Genomic DNA, 15,373 nt, shown 5'->3' on the forward strand with positions numbered 1-15,373 from the left:
ACCTATAGCTGGATCCAGCATGCCAACGCCATACTGGATCCAGCCTGCAGAGTGACCCTGCCCAGAGGATCCATTCCAAGGACTAATCCCATGCCATTCCACGTGGATGGAAAGTTAAGCATTACTTGCTAGACATGCCATTAAAATATATGCTTTGCTACTCCGCCAAGGGCAAAGCACATAAAAGTAACCTTCACCCAACAGGATACTTGCAGAGAAAAGCAGAAATTAACATGACCTTTCACAGACAAGGTTTCACTTTCACCCAGTGCACCTCTGAACATGTGGGACCAGTGGCATAACAAGCCAAGCTGGCGCCTGGGGCAAACCCTGAGGGAGAGTGCGTGGGTGAGCGGGCAGGGGTTTAGGTTGGGTGAGAGGGCAGCAGTTCCAAGAGCGGGGGCAGGGGGCATGGTTTCTGAGAGTGGGAAGGGGGCAGCACAGGTTACGAGCTGGGGGGCAGGCTGCAAGTCTGACAGCAGGAGGGCAGCAGCCTTACCAACACCGGGAACTTCTGAACAGTCCTGCCTGAGTTACTGCCACCCTGCATGCTTTGTCTGTCCCAGCTCTGTTGCTCTTAAAGCCAGGGTTCAAACTACAGCAAAGCGGGGGGGGGGGAGGGGGGCGGATGCTGAGCCCCACCCATTACAGGCGAGAGTCCCCCTGTAAGATTTGAAAATCATAACTGGGGGGTCTCCAATGTTATTAGGGCATCATGATGGGTAGCCCAATTTTTTTTGCAGACCTCTCCCCCCCCCCCACCCCAAAGAGTCAAAGTGTAATTCAAACCCTGCCTAAAGCAACAACCAGGAACTATTTTAAAGTTCCCAGCATGGTAATGGTGCCAGGGCACGGATTCTGAGGGGTGGGGGCAATTCCAGTGCCCTTCCTAACTTGGCACCTGGGGCAAGTCCTCCTCTTGCTTACCCCTACTTATGCTACTGTGTGGAAGTCTAGTAACCATAGACAAGGACCAAATTTAAGGAGCACAAAGCAGAAGGCATCCATTGCGGAGTCCTTCACACATCCAACAAACGAAGCTCCCCTAAGGAACAACCTACTAGCTGATATGTAGAGCTGGTCAGAAATTTTCAACCAAACCAAGACTTATTTGGAGACTGCTGATTCACTGAACTCAAAATGCTTCAGCTAAAATACCGTAGGTTCAACTAATCCAAGGCAGGATTCCTAGAGAATCCTTGTAGACCGATGATGGGCTGCCCTGCAGTTAACGTCCCGGTACTTGCAGGGCAGAACCAGCAGGGTCACTGGCTCTCAGCCAGCCAGCCATGCCAGGATTTCCACAGTCTCTGTCTTGAAGCCAGGGACCTGAAACTTGAGCTCAAACCCCAGGATCCCAGACAGCATCTCAGTGAAACCAAGAATCTGAAGGGCCTAGGAAGCAAATTTAAGTTTAGACACCGTGTCATTGCTTCCCAAAAGAATTTTGGTTTGCAGGAAATTTTGATATTTTTTTCTTTCAGCCCAATTCAAACCAAAAATGTAACTTCAAAAAAAAAAAAAAAAAAAAAAAAAGTATCCTGTGAACCAAAATCCTGCTTTTACCCAGCTTCACTCAAATGGCCAAATTCACATTTATTCCACTATTTTCTTAGTTGATTTTCAAATGGCAATAACCTATTTTTTAACTCTGCATTTTACTGAAAAGGCAGAACAGTGGGGTGCCTCTTAGAGACACATTATGAAGGAAAGAATCCAGGAATTCTAGATAAATTGTCTGACCCAGTGAGTTAAACAGGCAGACAGATACATACCACTCGTATTTCAGTAGATATTAAATCACTGTCCGAGTTCAAAACCAAACCAAATTTAACTTTAGGAATCCTTGACAGCCTCAGATGGGTAAGCACTAAATGGCTCCATACCAAGGCATCTGCCAGAAGAGGCTGACAAATATCATCACCGCCACATGGTGTACATTTCAGGAGAAGTGAGAATAATGGAAATATCTAAGTGACTATTTGCATTTGGCCGGGAACATTTTGACAGACTGGTTTTCACTCAATATATTAGCCATGTCCGATACTGTTTAACCCCCTCCTGGACAAGAATCAAAACTGCCAGTGCTACTAAGTTCACTAATGGCTCTGCTAAATTATGCTGACTCGTTGCCATGACGACAAGGACCAACACAGAGCCAAACAACAAGGGCTATACTGCCACATCAGCATCCTATCAATGACCCAAGCATCAGCACTTGAAGACAATCCAAACATCCATTATGTGCTAGCTGCATATCCAGAAGCTACACACTCCAGGAAGGGGGGAGGTCTGGGGGTTATTTCACGACATGATTTACTATGTGAGATCAGACTCTAATCTTAACGCTCAATTCGTTTTGTAGTCTGAATATATACCTTTCCCCATACAACCTTTCAGATACTATGAAGTGGAAATGTGTTGGGGAAAGCATAATCCTGAAGACAAGTTGCCACTCTTGAGAAAATCTGAGATTTTTCTTCAATGTGAGGACTATGGGCATGTTTTGTGACTACCACTTTACCACCATGATATTAAGAGAATTTACCTCCCTGCAGACAGTATTCCAAATCAGATCATAAGCCACTGCTTACAATGGCTAAGAGATAAAAGAACCCGCTTGGGTAAGACAGGAGAGTGAAGGTGATCTAGCATTAGCATAAACCAAAATGTTACCAAAAAAATTACTAGAAACATTTTCTAGTGCAGTAGCTGTCAACTGGGGGTCCGAGTAACCCTAGAGGTACTTAACAAGGTTGTAGGGGGTATGCAGAACTCTGCGTGCATGTGTGCAGCTGCAATAAAGCACACGGGCAGCCAGGAATGCAGCCCAGCCACATGGAGAGCAGCTGGATCCAGCTAGTAAGTTTGTTGTGGGGAGGGAGTGGAGCTGGGGTAGGGGCTGCCCAGCCAGGGTGGGGAATGGGACTGAGCCACATGGGGGGGGGCAGTGGCTCTCACTGCTGTGCGCACTGGGAGGGCATGGGGGGCAAGTGCCTCCAGATCTGTGCATGGGGCGGGGCAGGCTGGGGCTGCACTGGGCTCTTGCAGATGGGGAGCTGGCCCAGGCTGCACTTGAGGCAGGTGGCACTGGTGCTAGGAGGGAGGCTGGGGGGGGGTGGTGTAACAGGTCACCCTCCCCAGTGCCATTTTTTGAGTTATTCACACCCTTTGTGGGGGTGCCCTTGGAGTCCCCTTAAAGTTTCCCGCTCTCTACTTGTCTGCCACATCTTGATGGAAATATTTAAGTGGGAGACTGCCTATTGTTTTTGTACGTTGGGGTCCTCTGCCAACACTGGCCTTGACCCCAGTCTTTCTCTAGCTAGGCTTCCCCATCTAAACCCACCAGATAGGGCTTGACTCCGAGGCTCCAGCTCTTTAGTCTTGGGGCTCATGGCCTTCCTTTTTGCTCCAACCTGGAGCACAGTCTCTCTGGCCCAGAGGTCCATCCACTGGCCCCACAGCCAGGGGGCTGCAAGCTCGAAGACCAGCAAAGGCCCCGGACCTTCAACGTCCCAGTTCAAAGAACCACATGCAGTCACACCTCAGGTGCACCAGGCCACCCTGGCCCCCTAGGCTTGCCCTCTCTGGTACTGGGCCTGTGCCCCCGAATACTGCACCGTCTCTGTCACTGTGCCTGTGCACCCCAAACATTGCGCCTACACAGACACTGGAGTTTCCATGTTATAGTGGGGCTCCAATGAAGCCTCTTCCTTTCCCAGTAGCCTCACCCAAACCACCGGTGTTGTTCAATAACAAAAAAAAAGAAAATATGAACAGTCCTGTGCATGGGCTATAACTGCCACCAAGAAAATATGATTAAAGGCAGCAGCATGCCAGCTTACAGTTTCTCAGGGGTTTGTGCTTCTGCTCCCCCACAGTCTGCTACAGTCCTTCTTCTGGAGTTGCTGCCACTTCTCCAGAAGCCCTCAGTAGTTCCCCTCCTGCAGCCACTGGACTGCTCTCCAAGCCTCTCCAGGGAGCTCTGGGATGCACTCCTTCCCCTTTGGCTGCCAGCTCTACTGCCGCCCAGCCCAGGGTTTTTATAGTCCTATCCTGCCCACTTCCGGTCAGCTGACTAGCTGGCCAGGCTCAGCTTTTAACCTCCCCCTTACCAGCACACTGTGCCCAGAAAGTTCTGGTTTTAAAGGGCCCCACCTGCCTTCTGGTAACAGAGCTAGGGTTCCCTGTTACAGGGGGCTACAGTGAATTCTGCAGTGGCTGCAGCCCCCCTTGCCGCTCCATCCCACACTTTGCCCCAGCTGGGCAGCATGTACTCCTGCTCCAGCCCCAGCCCCACTCCCTCCCTCACCATGGGGGTGCCTACAGGAGTGGGACTATACAGTCCCACTCCAGAATTCACCGTAGCCCCCCAGCCCCACTCCCAGTGCCACTGCTGCCCACCCCGAGCGCAGCGCAGCCCAGCCCAGCCCAACCCCGTCAGGAAGAACCCGGTACTCCAGCCCGCAGTGGCAGCCTGCCGATACCCCACACACAGATCTGGGGGCACATGTCTCCCATGCCCACCCGGGGTGTGCATGACAGTGAGAACTGCCCCCCTCCCTCCGAGCAGATTAGTCCTATGCCCCACCCCGGCTGAGCAGCCCCTGCCCCAGCCTCATTTCCTCCCCCACCACTGGGGCCTTGATCTGCCCACCCTACTGCAGCAGCAGCCCACCTTCACCCCACACACAGATCCAGGGGAACACCCCCCCCCCATGCTCTCCTGGGATGCATGCAGCAACAGGAGCTGTCCCTTCTCCCTGTGCCCCCCTGGACGAGCCACTCACATCCTGTCCCTCGCCCCGTTCCACTCCAGCTGAGCAGCACCCGCCCTTGCCCCAATCCCTCCCTCATCACAGGGCCTCAATCTCCCCCCCACCCTTAAAAACAAGAAAAATATATAAAAGGGTACATGAGCCGAAACTTTGAGACAGAAGGGGTACACATGTTTTAAAAGGTTGAAAACCCCTGTTCTAGTGCATACAAGCCATGGCTCAGGTGTTCAATGCCCAGGACCCAGGTGAAGGTTTTTTGTTTTGGTTGGGTTTGGTTTGGGTTTTTTTGGTTTGTTTGTTGTTGGGGGGTTTTTTTGGGGGGGGGAGAGGGAAAGGCAGAGCTTAGAGTTTTCTGAAACTTTCTGGTTTTGAGCCCTTCAGGGCCCTTAAAAAAAGTGTTGATAAATTAAGTCTGCCCGTCCCCAAGGAACAGGCTTCCCCACTCATGGTTGTTCAATTCCAGAGGGGAAAAAAAAGGGGAGGGGGGTATTTTCCTGAATTATTCTGAAAGCAGGCTCCCCAAACAACACATATGCTTTACTTGCATTATAGATAAGTTTAGTTCCTGTGAAGCCATAAGAATCTATTAGGTAAATCTGAATATGAGGATGTATAACACCCATACACATGTTGGGTTGTGCAGCGTGCATGAGGAAGCAGAAGATCCTCCAGGAAAATGAGTGAGAGAGAGGCTGGACTATGGCACTCCCTAATTGGACAAGGCTTGGGTAATATCACACCAGGTATATAAGAACAACTCAGCTAAGGTTTTGAGCTTTTTCTCCTGGGGCTGTTAAGAGCTGCACAGCTGAACTGGGAGCCAGAAAACCTGCTCCCTATAGGGGGTCCATCCCCCCCTTCACTGGAGAGGTGAAAGCTAGGACATGGTAAAGCCTCAGGTTCAGAGAAAAAGTCTGTCTTAGAGTTTGAGGCCCCAATTTCCTCCCTTTCCTTTTTTTTTTTTTTTTTCTTCAGTGGGTTAATGCAATGGGGGTAGTAATCCTTGGAGCAAATTGCCCAGGATTGGGTCCTGGCAGTTACAGGCCCTTGTGTTTGGGAATTGTAGTGTCTCAGCATTGTGGTATAGCTGGGACTGGATGTCCAAACTGGGCCTTTTTTACAGTTTCACAGCTATTGTGTTTCAGCCTAGCTGTGTGGCTGAACCTCAACCATATATTTAGCTGGCAGATTTGGGCCAGGGTGAAGCCTGGCATGGTTTGAGCCAGGGTGAGACCTGGCACTACTTGTTGTTTATCCAGGCCTCAGTGCCATATAGGCCTGGCTGGCTTTTGCTGCCCAGTTCAGGCCCAGCAAGATAGACCTGAGCCTCCTTTGGTCCCTTTTTGTAATTTCTCTCCCAACCAAGTGGTGTGGTTGGGCACTAGTTGTAGTTCAAGCCCAAGCCAAGATAGGTCTCAGCTTTCCTTTGAGTTCTTTTGCAGTTTTCTGCCCAGCAGAGCTGGAATTGGGACTAGGAATTTTGGGGTGTGGTATGCTGACGAAAGCCGTAGTTAACCCCTCAAAGCCACCATGAGGAAGAGGAAGTCAGCACTCTACCACTTCTCCAAGAGCAATAAAGCCCCTTGCAATGCATAAGGACCCAAACTCTCAGGCAGCTCCCTGTGGCATAGGGAAGCAGCTCAGGATTCTCCCGTTGGCCCCCCACTCTAGCCAAGATAAAATATACTTAGTATCCCAAAACTGAACCCGGCCCTTGTTGCTGCAGACCAGTGCCCGACAGAAAGGTTACATATGTATTTAAGAAAATGTATTGTATTAAAACCAGGGGTGGTCAATCTCTGGCATATATGCTACAAGTAGCTTGGGCAGCCATTGTATGTGACACTCCAGAGGAGGGAAGGGGACAGGCAGAAAGGGTGGGGAGCAAAAAGCAGAGCAGCAGATCAGGCAGGGGAAGGGGACTGGAATGGTGCTCAGGGAGCATGGGAGAATTTGTGACATGCCTGCCAATAAAACTGGGCCTTGCTACATTAAACCAAAAGCTGATCTGTTTTTGACCCTGTCTAGTTCAAGGCTTTTTTTCCATGTTCACCTTCCATTTTCAAATTAATCCTTTATTTCAACTAGCTGCATCATATCCTGAACTGATGTAAATCTCTTAAAGTCCCTTGAAGTCTACTGACAGCATGTAAACTATGTCAATCTGTAGTACCTAAGGATATGGCCCCAACGCAGTCACTATGCTTCTCCTGACAACAGGTAATAATGAAAAGGTACAAGCCACCACCAGACAACTTCTCTTAGTAGCTCTTGCATATTATTTTAACAACTTGTTTCAGCAGGGGAGAAATTAGGTGTGGAACAATTCGACTTAGTGGCATGGACTTTAGGTCAGGATTCTATATGTGACAACCTAGGAGTCATACCTATGTCAGGAATGACCATTTTGAGCCAACGTACCCAGTTCTGTCATCTGACACACACCAAGAACAGAGAACTAGAGTTAAGCATGTTCAAGATCGTTTTCAGGAGCATAATTTATGTTAACAGTGAAGCAATATGGCCCACCACTTCCTGTTGTCACTTTTTAGCAATAAACACCAATGTGAGACAGTATTTGACCTTTTGCCACTTAAACCCCCTTCGCTCTCTTCTCCCTTATGTTATTACCTGGCTTTTCTGCAAGCAGAGAAGAAAATACTCAAACACATAACTAGATGCAGAATAACCAAGGAAACTAACAAAGGAATGTTTTCAAACAATCACAGAATGTGCTGTGAATCTTTGCAGTTGAGCTAGAATTCAATTGCACTTCTGTTAACAAAAATACTCTACAGGGTACCAGAAGACAAGTGTTTCTTTATGGTGTTTTCCCCTTATTATGATGTTAGAACTTTGCTGCGTTACTAAACACAATATTCTTTCTACTCAAAATCAATTATTTCCTAATGCAATTAACTTTTTCCAGATAAGCTTTCATGAACATGAATTACTGAGATGTCTGATAACAAAACAAACTTATGAATTACATCAGCAAAGATATAAACAAGATCCAGGCACTGTAGAATAAGACAAGTTAGTACAGGTACATATATATTTAAAATCTCCTGGGGGGGGGTGGAGGAAGAGGATGGTGGGAACCAATAAAGCTGAAATAGTACTTTTATGGCCTTTGATAGTTTTATAAACATTACTAAAATAAGCCTAACACGTTTGCTGTGAGGAGGACACAGAGTCAGTAGCAGCTTCTGTGGCCCCAGCTGCTGCCAGACCAAATAGATTGTGTCCATAGCCAGCAGCTGGGGAGCTCAGTGTACTCACTGTGCTACCCCCAGTGCCGCCCCCAATACCAAAGCATGCATCCCAATTCCCAGCAGATAATTTTTGGGAAAAGGGTATGTGTTGTATGCACAAAAAATATGGCATAGTGATATAAGTGAATATGGTTAGTTCAGGAAGAACAGGCCTGCAAAAAAAAAAAAAAAAAAGGAACAAGTGTTGCCTTGTGTATTAGAGAGATACCTGGCAAATTATTAATATACACAGGCATGAATGGGATGGTTTGTAGCCAAAGGATTGGATGAGCAACTTGTGGGTCCTGACATTTCCTAGGATGACAGGCCATGTCATCCATCCCCCTCATATCATCCATTCTCTTACTCAAAACACAAAAATGCCATATATGCAATTATCTCTGATCATTACCACAGAGAGGGCAGAAAGAGGAAAAGAAAGGACCTTCTATTACTACTCTAAGATCTAAGGATAATTACAGTATATAGCCACTGGAGAAGCAGGCACATTCTTTATGCATCCTTATCACACATGCATATTACAGCGTTTGGGTCACCCTTATCTTTTCTCACAGCCACTCTAACTTCCATCCAAGTACCTATTCGGGTTCCAAGTTATCGCAAATATCAGAAACATATGAAGTAGGTCAGTTCTCTAGCTAAGTTCTCTTTCACAAAGGAACACCTGTGAGATGGAGAAAGATTTCAAAGGGGTACTATTACATACCCACACACACGCAAAAACCCCACTGTAGTGGTTGTAAAGATATTAGGCTAGGGACAAACATTGCATTTGTCCCTGGACAGGTTGTGCCTGCTTGCCCTGGAACAAAACTACCTCGAGACTGGCATGTATACACATCACTAATCAGGGTAATCAGGGTTCAGTAAGCAGCTGAATGCACCGCCACTTTTCTGCCATCGATTTGATATGCATTCCCTGGGCACCCGTACCATTCTTATCTCATTTTAGGATTTATCATGGAACAACAGATACAGATGTCTGAGAGATTGCACTTTGTCCCAGGACAAAAGATTTTTAGCGCGTGACAAAGTGTCTATTTGTAACCTTACACTGCTCTCAGGGACCATATTTTGGTTTTGAAAGATGAAATGTGACAGCAGAATTTTTGCACCAGTGAATATGATCTAATAAACATCACCCACTGTTATCCTAATACACTTACGCAGGTCTGACATGTCAAATGCCATAATGCAAGAAAGTAAACTTTGTACTTCTCCTTAGCAAAAGGGTAAAGCACAAACTAACAATGGCATAAAAATATATAGCACACAAAACTGAAAAATAGAGTATCATGCCAAGCACAGTTCATTTGGTCCCATTGAGCTCCATAAAAGATATAATTTCATTCCTTCAAGAAAACATTCTCAGCCAGACTTTCAGTATAACAAATAAAAACAAGTGACAAATGAACAGAAACACAGCTTAACCTCAAAAAGACTGTATGATTAACATCATTCATGCCTGAAGTCTATTGTGTCAAAGGAGACTAGTCATGAATACACCGTTTTAGGGTCTGGTCCCAAAATTGTATTTTGTTTTTACCAACTTTTTTAAAATACCAAATTAAAAAACAAACTTTTCTCATGTTGTTCCAGCACCTACTGATCTCAGCTCAAATCTGCATGCTTCATTTAGTTAAAGTAAACCAAAGCAGCAGTAGCAAATAAAGCTGTTCTCATAAGAACGGCCAACTTAAGAGACACTCAGTACTATTGTTTTCACATAACTAAAGCATTTCCCAGCTCTGTCTGAACCACATTAAAACAACACACATACAGATATCATTTCTGCTTTTTCAGTCTGTAGAAACTGCCACATACACAACTAAGGAGGAATATCCAGCTGAAACAGGGTTTATAAATATTGAAATAAAAGGCAAGAGTCTAACTGAGTGTAAAGTCTCATAACTTCATTGACATCAATAAAAACAGGAGAATCCATATAAGGTGATGAAGCAGTTCAAAATACATCACATCAGTTTATCATCACTTAATAATAGGAAGATATATGTGCATAAGATTAATATATGAACACAAATTTTACACAGCAGAAAAAAAAGAAAGGCATTCATTTATGGAATCCACTCTATTTTTTTTTAGCATTTGTATTCACAGATTATTAAAATATTTTTTTTGCTGAAAAAAGTTAAATGAACTATTTTACCATTTTTTTTAAATGGCACAACATCAATGATTGATATCAAAACATCAGCATTAATAAATACATTCTAACAAACAGCCCAGAGGGTCATGGATAAATACTTCCATACAACAATAGCTTGGTTTGCTTTCATTTTCAGTCTATAAATACCAATACAATTTTTTCCATTAGTTTCCTTTAAGTTATCAGTTACCTGTTTTGCCTCTTACGTTCCCATCAGAATTTAAAAGAAATCTGATAGTTCAGTGTATGGCACTGCAGGGAGATGAAAATAACTCCAAACTATTCACAAAAAAAAGTCTACAATATTCATAAACTCAGCTACATGTTATTCTAACTTTTAAAGTATAAAAGACTATTTTACAGTTGGGTTCTTCAACTACCTACTCTCAAAAGTTTTATTTCCCTATATTAGTTGCACACAAAAGAGGGGGAAATGCTGCTTCAAAAAAAATAGAAGCCAAGCAAGTTAGTACTCACCAAGTTGCAACTGTATAGTCAGAAAATCTGATAAGCTGAAATGATGGTAGAAGACAAAAGTAGCAAAAAAGAAAGTAGTTAACAAAACTGCAGACAAACTAGTGTAAATCCTCTCTCTCTCCATTCATCTAGTTGAATATTCCTGAAGACTAAAGGGACCTTAAAAATTGCTTTCAGCAAAGACTACATCCTCTTGTTAGTCAAACCCTGCATAGTTTCAGCTAGGCATCTGTCCAAAAAGACATGGAATTATTCTATTTTTGTCTCCCATTTCAGTGGAAACATTTTTACAGATTTGTGGTGAGGACTTCAATTTTTATAGTGGTCAGCTAGTAGAGGAAATGTAATTAAAGACCCTGTTAAACTTAGATTTGGCCAAAGAAGAGAAGTGGAATAGATCTGGAGATAAATAATAGCCCTGTTACATTATGGCCTGACATAGAGGAACAATCTTTCACTCAAGCTAAAAATCCAGATGTGATTTGTTGGAAGAAAGCTGTAAAAAAATTAAAAACAAACTTGCTTTGAATAATGTGACAGCAACAGAATTTCAACAAATGTGGGCATATTTTTTTTTAAGAAATAGCTTTGGTTAAATTTTCTTCATGTTTTTACAGAGAAACTTAAACATTTGTTTTACCACCCATACTATGCCTGGTATGTGACTGTTTTTATTCAACACAGGTGTTTCCTTTAGAAGTGCTTCACTATTCACCTATCAGTGTCATGTACAATACACCATTTAAACCTCTGACTTGGTAATATCTAAAAATATATGAACATACATTTTAAATATGATATGCTTTGCTCCTCTTGCATTTCATTTTGCTTTTTTTGTGCCAGTATGAAAATATAGTGGTTTTCCACGTACATGGTCTCTGCAAGCTAGCACTATTCATGAATGCGGAGGGCTCAAGGGATTAGTAATGATATAGGACTTCCTTCTCTAGGGTGTAATTTCAAATCAAGGATCTACTCATTTTTGCACTTATCAATGTCCTCATGACTTCCCCCCCCCCATCTCATCAAGTGCTAATTTCTTCTTCTCTCCTCCTTCATTATTCTGACTCACTTGATCTCTCTTTGAATTCCTCCCCTTTTTTACCATATACAGAACAATCTTCTTGGCCTCACCTTCACAGCTTTGTTCTTCCTGTTACCTGTACTTACATCTTATTGAGTCACCACTTTGTTTATAAGACTGATCTTATCTTTCCTCTTGACTTCTTCAACAATCAGATCCATGCTTTCTTCCACACTACTCCTTAGGCATAGAAAACTTCCTGAACACCATTAACACCTTTCTCAATTACTCATAGGTAGGTCTGGGAGCTACCAGGCACTGTTGCTGTCCTTTCAATTATTCTCTCCATTGGCACTAAAAAAAGAGGAGTATAACCATTCTCCTACCCCTTTCCCCCCTCCCATAGATAATATGTTGAATAATGATCTTTCCACCCTTCATCTGATTTAGATGGTTTTAGACTGGAAACACTCAGCTAGGTTTTTGCATGATATCCCAATTTGGTTGGGGCTTCTGGGCATTACTGCAGTACAGTATAATATTTCTTTAAGATCTCATTTTAAATTACAGCCAAAATTGCATCAGATGTACAATGTAGTTTCACATCAGTGATGGCTGAATAGACTCTTGTGTATTCGAACAGAATTAGAATATTGTCTATTAGTAAGGAAGAGGAAGTCAAACAGTGAATTCATATGTACATACTAGAAAAGAGTTATTTATGCTGTCCCCAATACTACGTTATCAAGCACGAGTGGGAGTGGAAGTTGGACACCCAAATTCTCCAATTTCCATTAAATGTTCTGGGCAAACTGCTATGTGGACCTTTATGGCTGAGAGCATAGTTTATAGGCTGTGGGTATTTTCACTCTTCCAACAATGAAAGTTTCACAACCCCATTCAAATAATTCCCATTCTAAATAGAATTGGACAGAACAGTAGGAGCTGTTCTTACCAGAGAATAGGCATATAGTGGTATTCCTTAACACTGTGCCTCACTTTCCTCACTGGCCATAGTCTCCCACTTGCTGACTCAAGAATTTAATTTATTCTCTTAACCCTAGGTTACAAGTCTTTCGCCCATTGGTCATAAGGATTTACTGCCCTTGAGACAAGTGCATCAACACACTGCCTCAAAGAGGTTATCCTAAGGCACAGGTATGAGGTACCATGCTCTCTAACACCAACTCTTGCTTCATCCTAAATAATGACATGCCCAAACACCAGCTTCAGTCCTGGTTCATTATCATCCTACCCAGAATCAATTCCTATACTTGCTTTTTGCTCATCTAATGGGCCTTCTCCTTTTCACTTGAGGCCATGGCTTCTGTCCTGGGATTCATTACTGGAGCACCCGATAAACAAACCATTTGTTTGGGTACTTCCAAATATCCAGCCTTTGCCTGGTAGACCTTACTCATCATTCCCTCCAAGGAATACAATGAAAAAAGAGAGTGCTCTATCCCCAGATAAGGGCAGAAGCAGCAGGGCTAGACCCTGGACCCTGCTTTGTGCTATCAGAGGGTATAGCATGTACTGGTATCAGGAATGGTTATTTTCTTTTCCTTGCCAGAATGTGATACCAGTTTTTAAAGACACCTTAGAATCCTTCACAATATGGATTTACTGAGTTAGATATTGTAAGTGGCACTGTATCTTGGTTTTCTGAGGGACTTTAGAAAATGTATACCCTATCAACTAGAGAGCCAGTCAATACTACTCTCAGAAAGTAACTGAAAGAAGAACTCTGGGTAACATAAGGCAAAAACTAAGTTTGATATTGTGCATTCCACAGAGAAGCATGCAGGCTTCCAGGTCAGCTAATTCCATTTACTACTTAATTGAAATCCCATGCACCACTTCTGGAAGGCATGCCTTCTCGCTGTATTAGATGATCAAGTACAGGCAACAGATTATGAAGTCCCTAATTCTAAACAGTAATGACTGATTTGTGTCTCAATACAAATGCCATATCTACAATCTAACTTACAGGCAGACATCTGCCCAATTGTATGTTATTGGAGACAGAAAAATCAAAATTTAAAATCCCACACACATACCCCCTAGTAAAAAATTGGTGAACATGCCATTATAAATATCTCATTACCAATAGGGATCCCATACACATAGCCCTTCACTCATACTAGTATCCTAGGCTGTAGGGAACATGTAACTTAGTCTGCTTGGACTAATATTACCAACACCCACGCAGGGTATTCCCTAAAACCTCTCTCTTCAGCCCTTGGAGCAGGGTTGTAAAAGGGTGGAAGGCTATAGGAAAACTAAGCAACTGTGTTAGTTAGCTATTGAAACTTCTCTGGGATCAGTCAGCTGGGAAACATCAATCAATAATATACTCATCTGCTCTTTTAGCACCTAGACCTCATAAATAAGCATCCTCTGCCCTTTTTAAATTGAAAAAATAATATTTATACATAAAAGTGCATATACACACCCATTACAAACTATAATAAACTACCGTTGCTAACTTATCTCCCACTATTTCCAGTACTGAGTTAATTAGACACTGAACTTCAAGCAGTTACCAAGATTAGCATGACCTACCTAAGTAGGTCATATTAGCCATCCACAGATCTTAGTCATGCCCTATTCCACCTACTTCAACATCCCTGTTGGAGCTGCCCACTACAGAACAACAGCTAGGTGGAGCCCTTTGAAAGTGTGCCTCATGTAATCATCCAGTCTCCTTTTATTTCCCACAAGCGTATGCATAGCTAATAACAAACAAAAATTCCTGCCCATCAAATGTTATTCTGAAACCACTAGAAATAACATCTATATTAGCTGTAAAATTCACTTCTACATCTTCAGAAGTGGCAGCGATTTAACTTCAGTGAAGCACACATTTGTTTTTGCTCTTTTTAAAAAGACTAAATGATACCACATGTGGAAATTCTATGTTTCCAACATTAACTATGTTCAAATGGACACACCCCATGTTATTTTTTAAAAGCATTTTAGTCTCAGGAAAGAAAATGCTACATAATTAGACTGGCCTATATACAGTGAACATTTTTCTTTTTAATTTAGCAACCCTCTCTTACTACTCAACCATCTCTCTTCAGACCCTTAATCCACTAAATTACAGGTTCATTCAAGCCAGCTCATTTTATTTCTTAGAAATGGTTAAGGCCTTCAGATTCTGCTGACAGTTCCAGCAAAAGGTTTCATGCAGTAAAACTTGTAACAGCATAGCCATTTATGTTGCTAATACTTCCCCAGTTCTAGTCTTATTTACTTACCATTTGTCTCTTTTGCAGATAGGCTACATTTCAGAGTTACACTTCCACTGGACTCAGAAGAACCAGTGTAATGCCTTGTGCAGCCACTTGACTATAACTCTAGTCTCTTATCTCAGCTACTTACTTTTTCTGTTCTAATTTCCTCCTCCCACATCAAATCACAGTGCCCAACCACTGTTCATTTAAAGAACCAGTCACCTCTCCAGAAGGTCAAGCTCCACTCTCAGTTACTAAGGCCCAAATTCATGAAAACCAACAGCTGTAAACTCTGGAGTACTAACAAAGTTGCACTTAAAAATAAACACATAAAAATATTTACTTTATCCTCTAGTGATTTTTATTTTTCAAATTATTATTTTAGAGTTTTACATTTGCACTTGCAAAGCTGC

General features: G+C 43.2%; 1 protein-coding gene across 2 annotated transcripts in view; it reads right to left on the minus strand.

Annotated features, from left to right (window-relative positions):
* INSC (INSC spindle orientation adaptor protein) overlaps positions 1–15,070 on the minus strand; it is a 289,967-nt gene extending 274,897 nt beyond the window's left edge. The window contains exon 1 of one of the 2 annotated variants that reach the window (XM_019477191.2): positions 14,985–15,070. In XM_019477191.2, coding sequence (XP_019332736.2) covers positions 14,985–14,987 — 3 coding nt within the window. In that variant the 5' untranslated portion in view covers positions 14,988–15,070. Of the gene's footprint in view, positions 1–10,697; positions 10,992–14,984 lie in introns of those variants that run through there. The other variant, XM_019477192.2, reaches the window with a different exon arrangement.
* Positions 15,071–15,373: the final 303 nt, after the last annotated feature.

This window comes from Alligator mississippiensis, chromosome 2 (genome assembly GCF_030867095.1).
Source record: "Alligator mississippiensis isolate rAllMis1 chromosome 2, rAllMis1, whole genome shotgun sequence".
Taxonomy (NCBI): domain Eukaryota; kingdom Metazoa; phylum Chordata; order Crocodylia; family Alligatoridae; genus Alligator; species Alligator mississippiensis.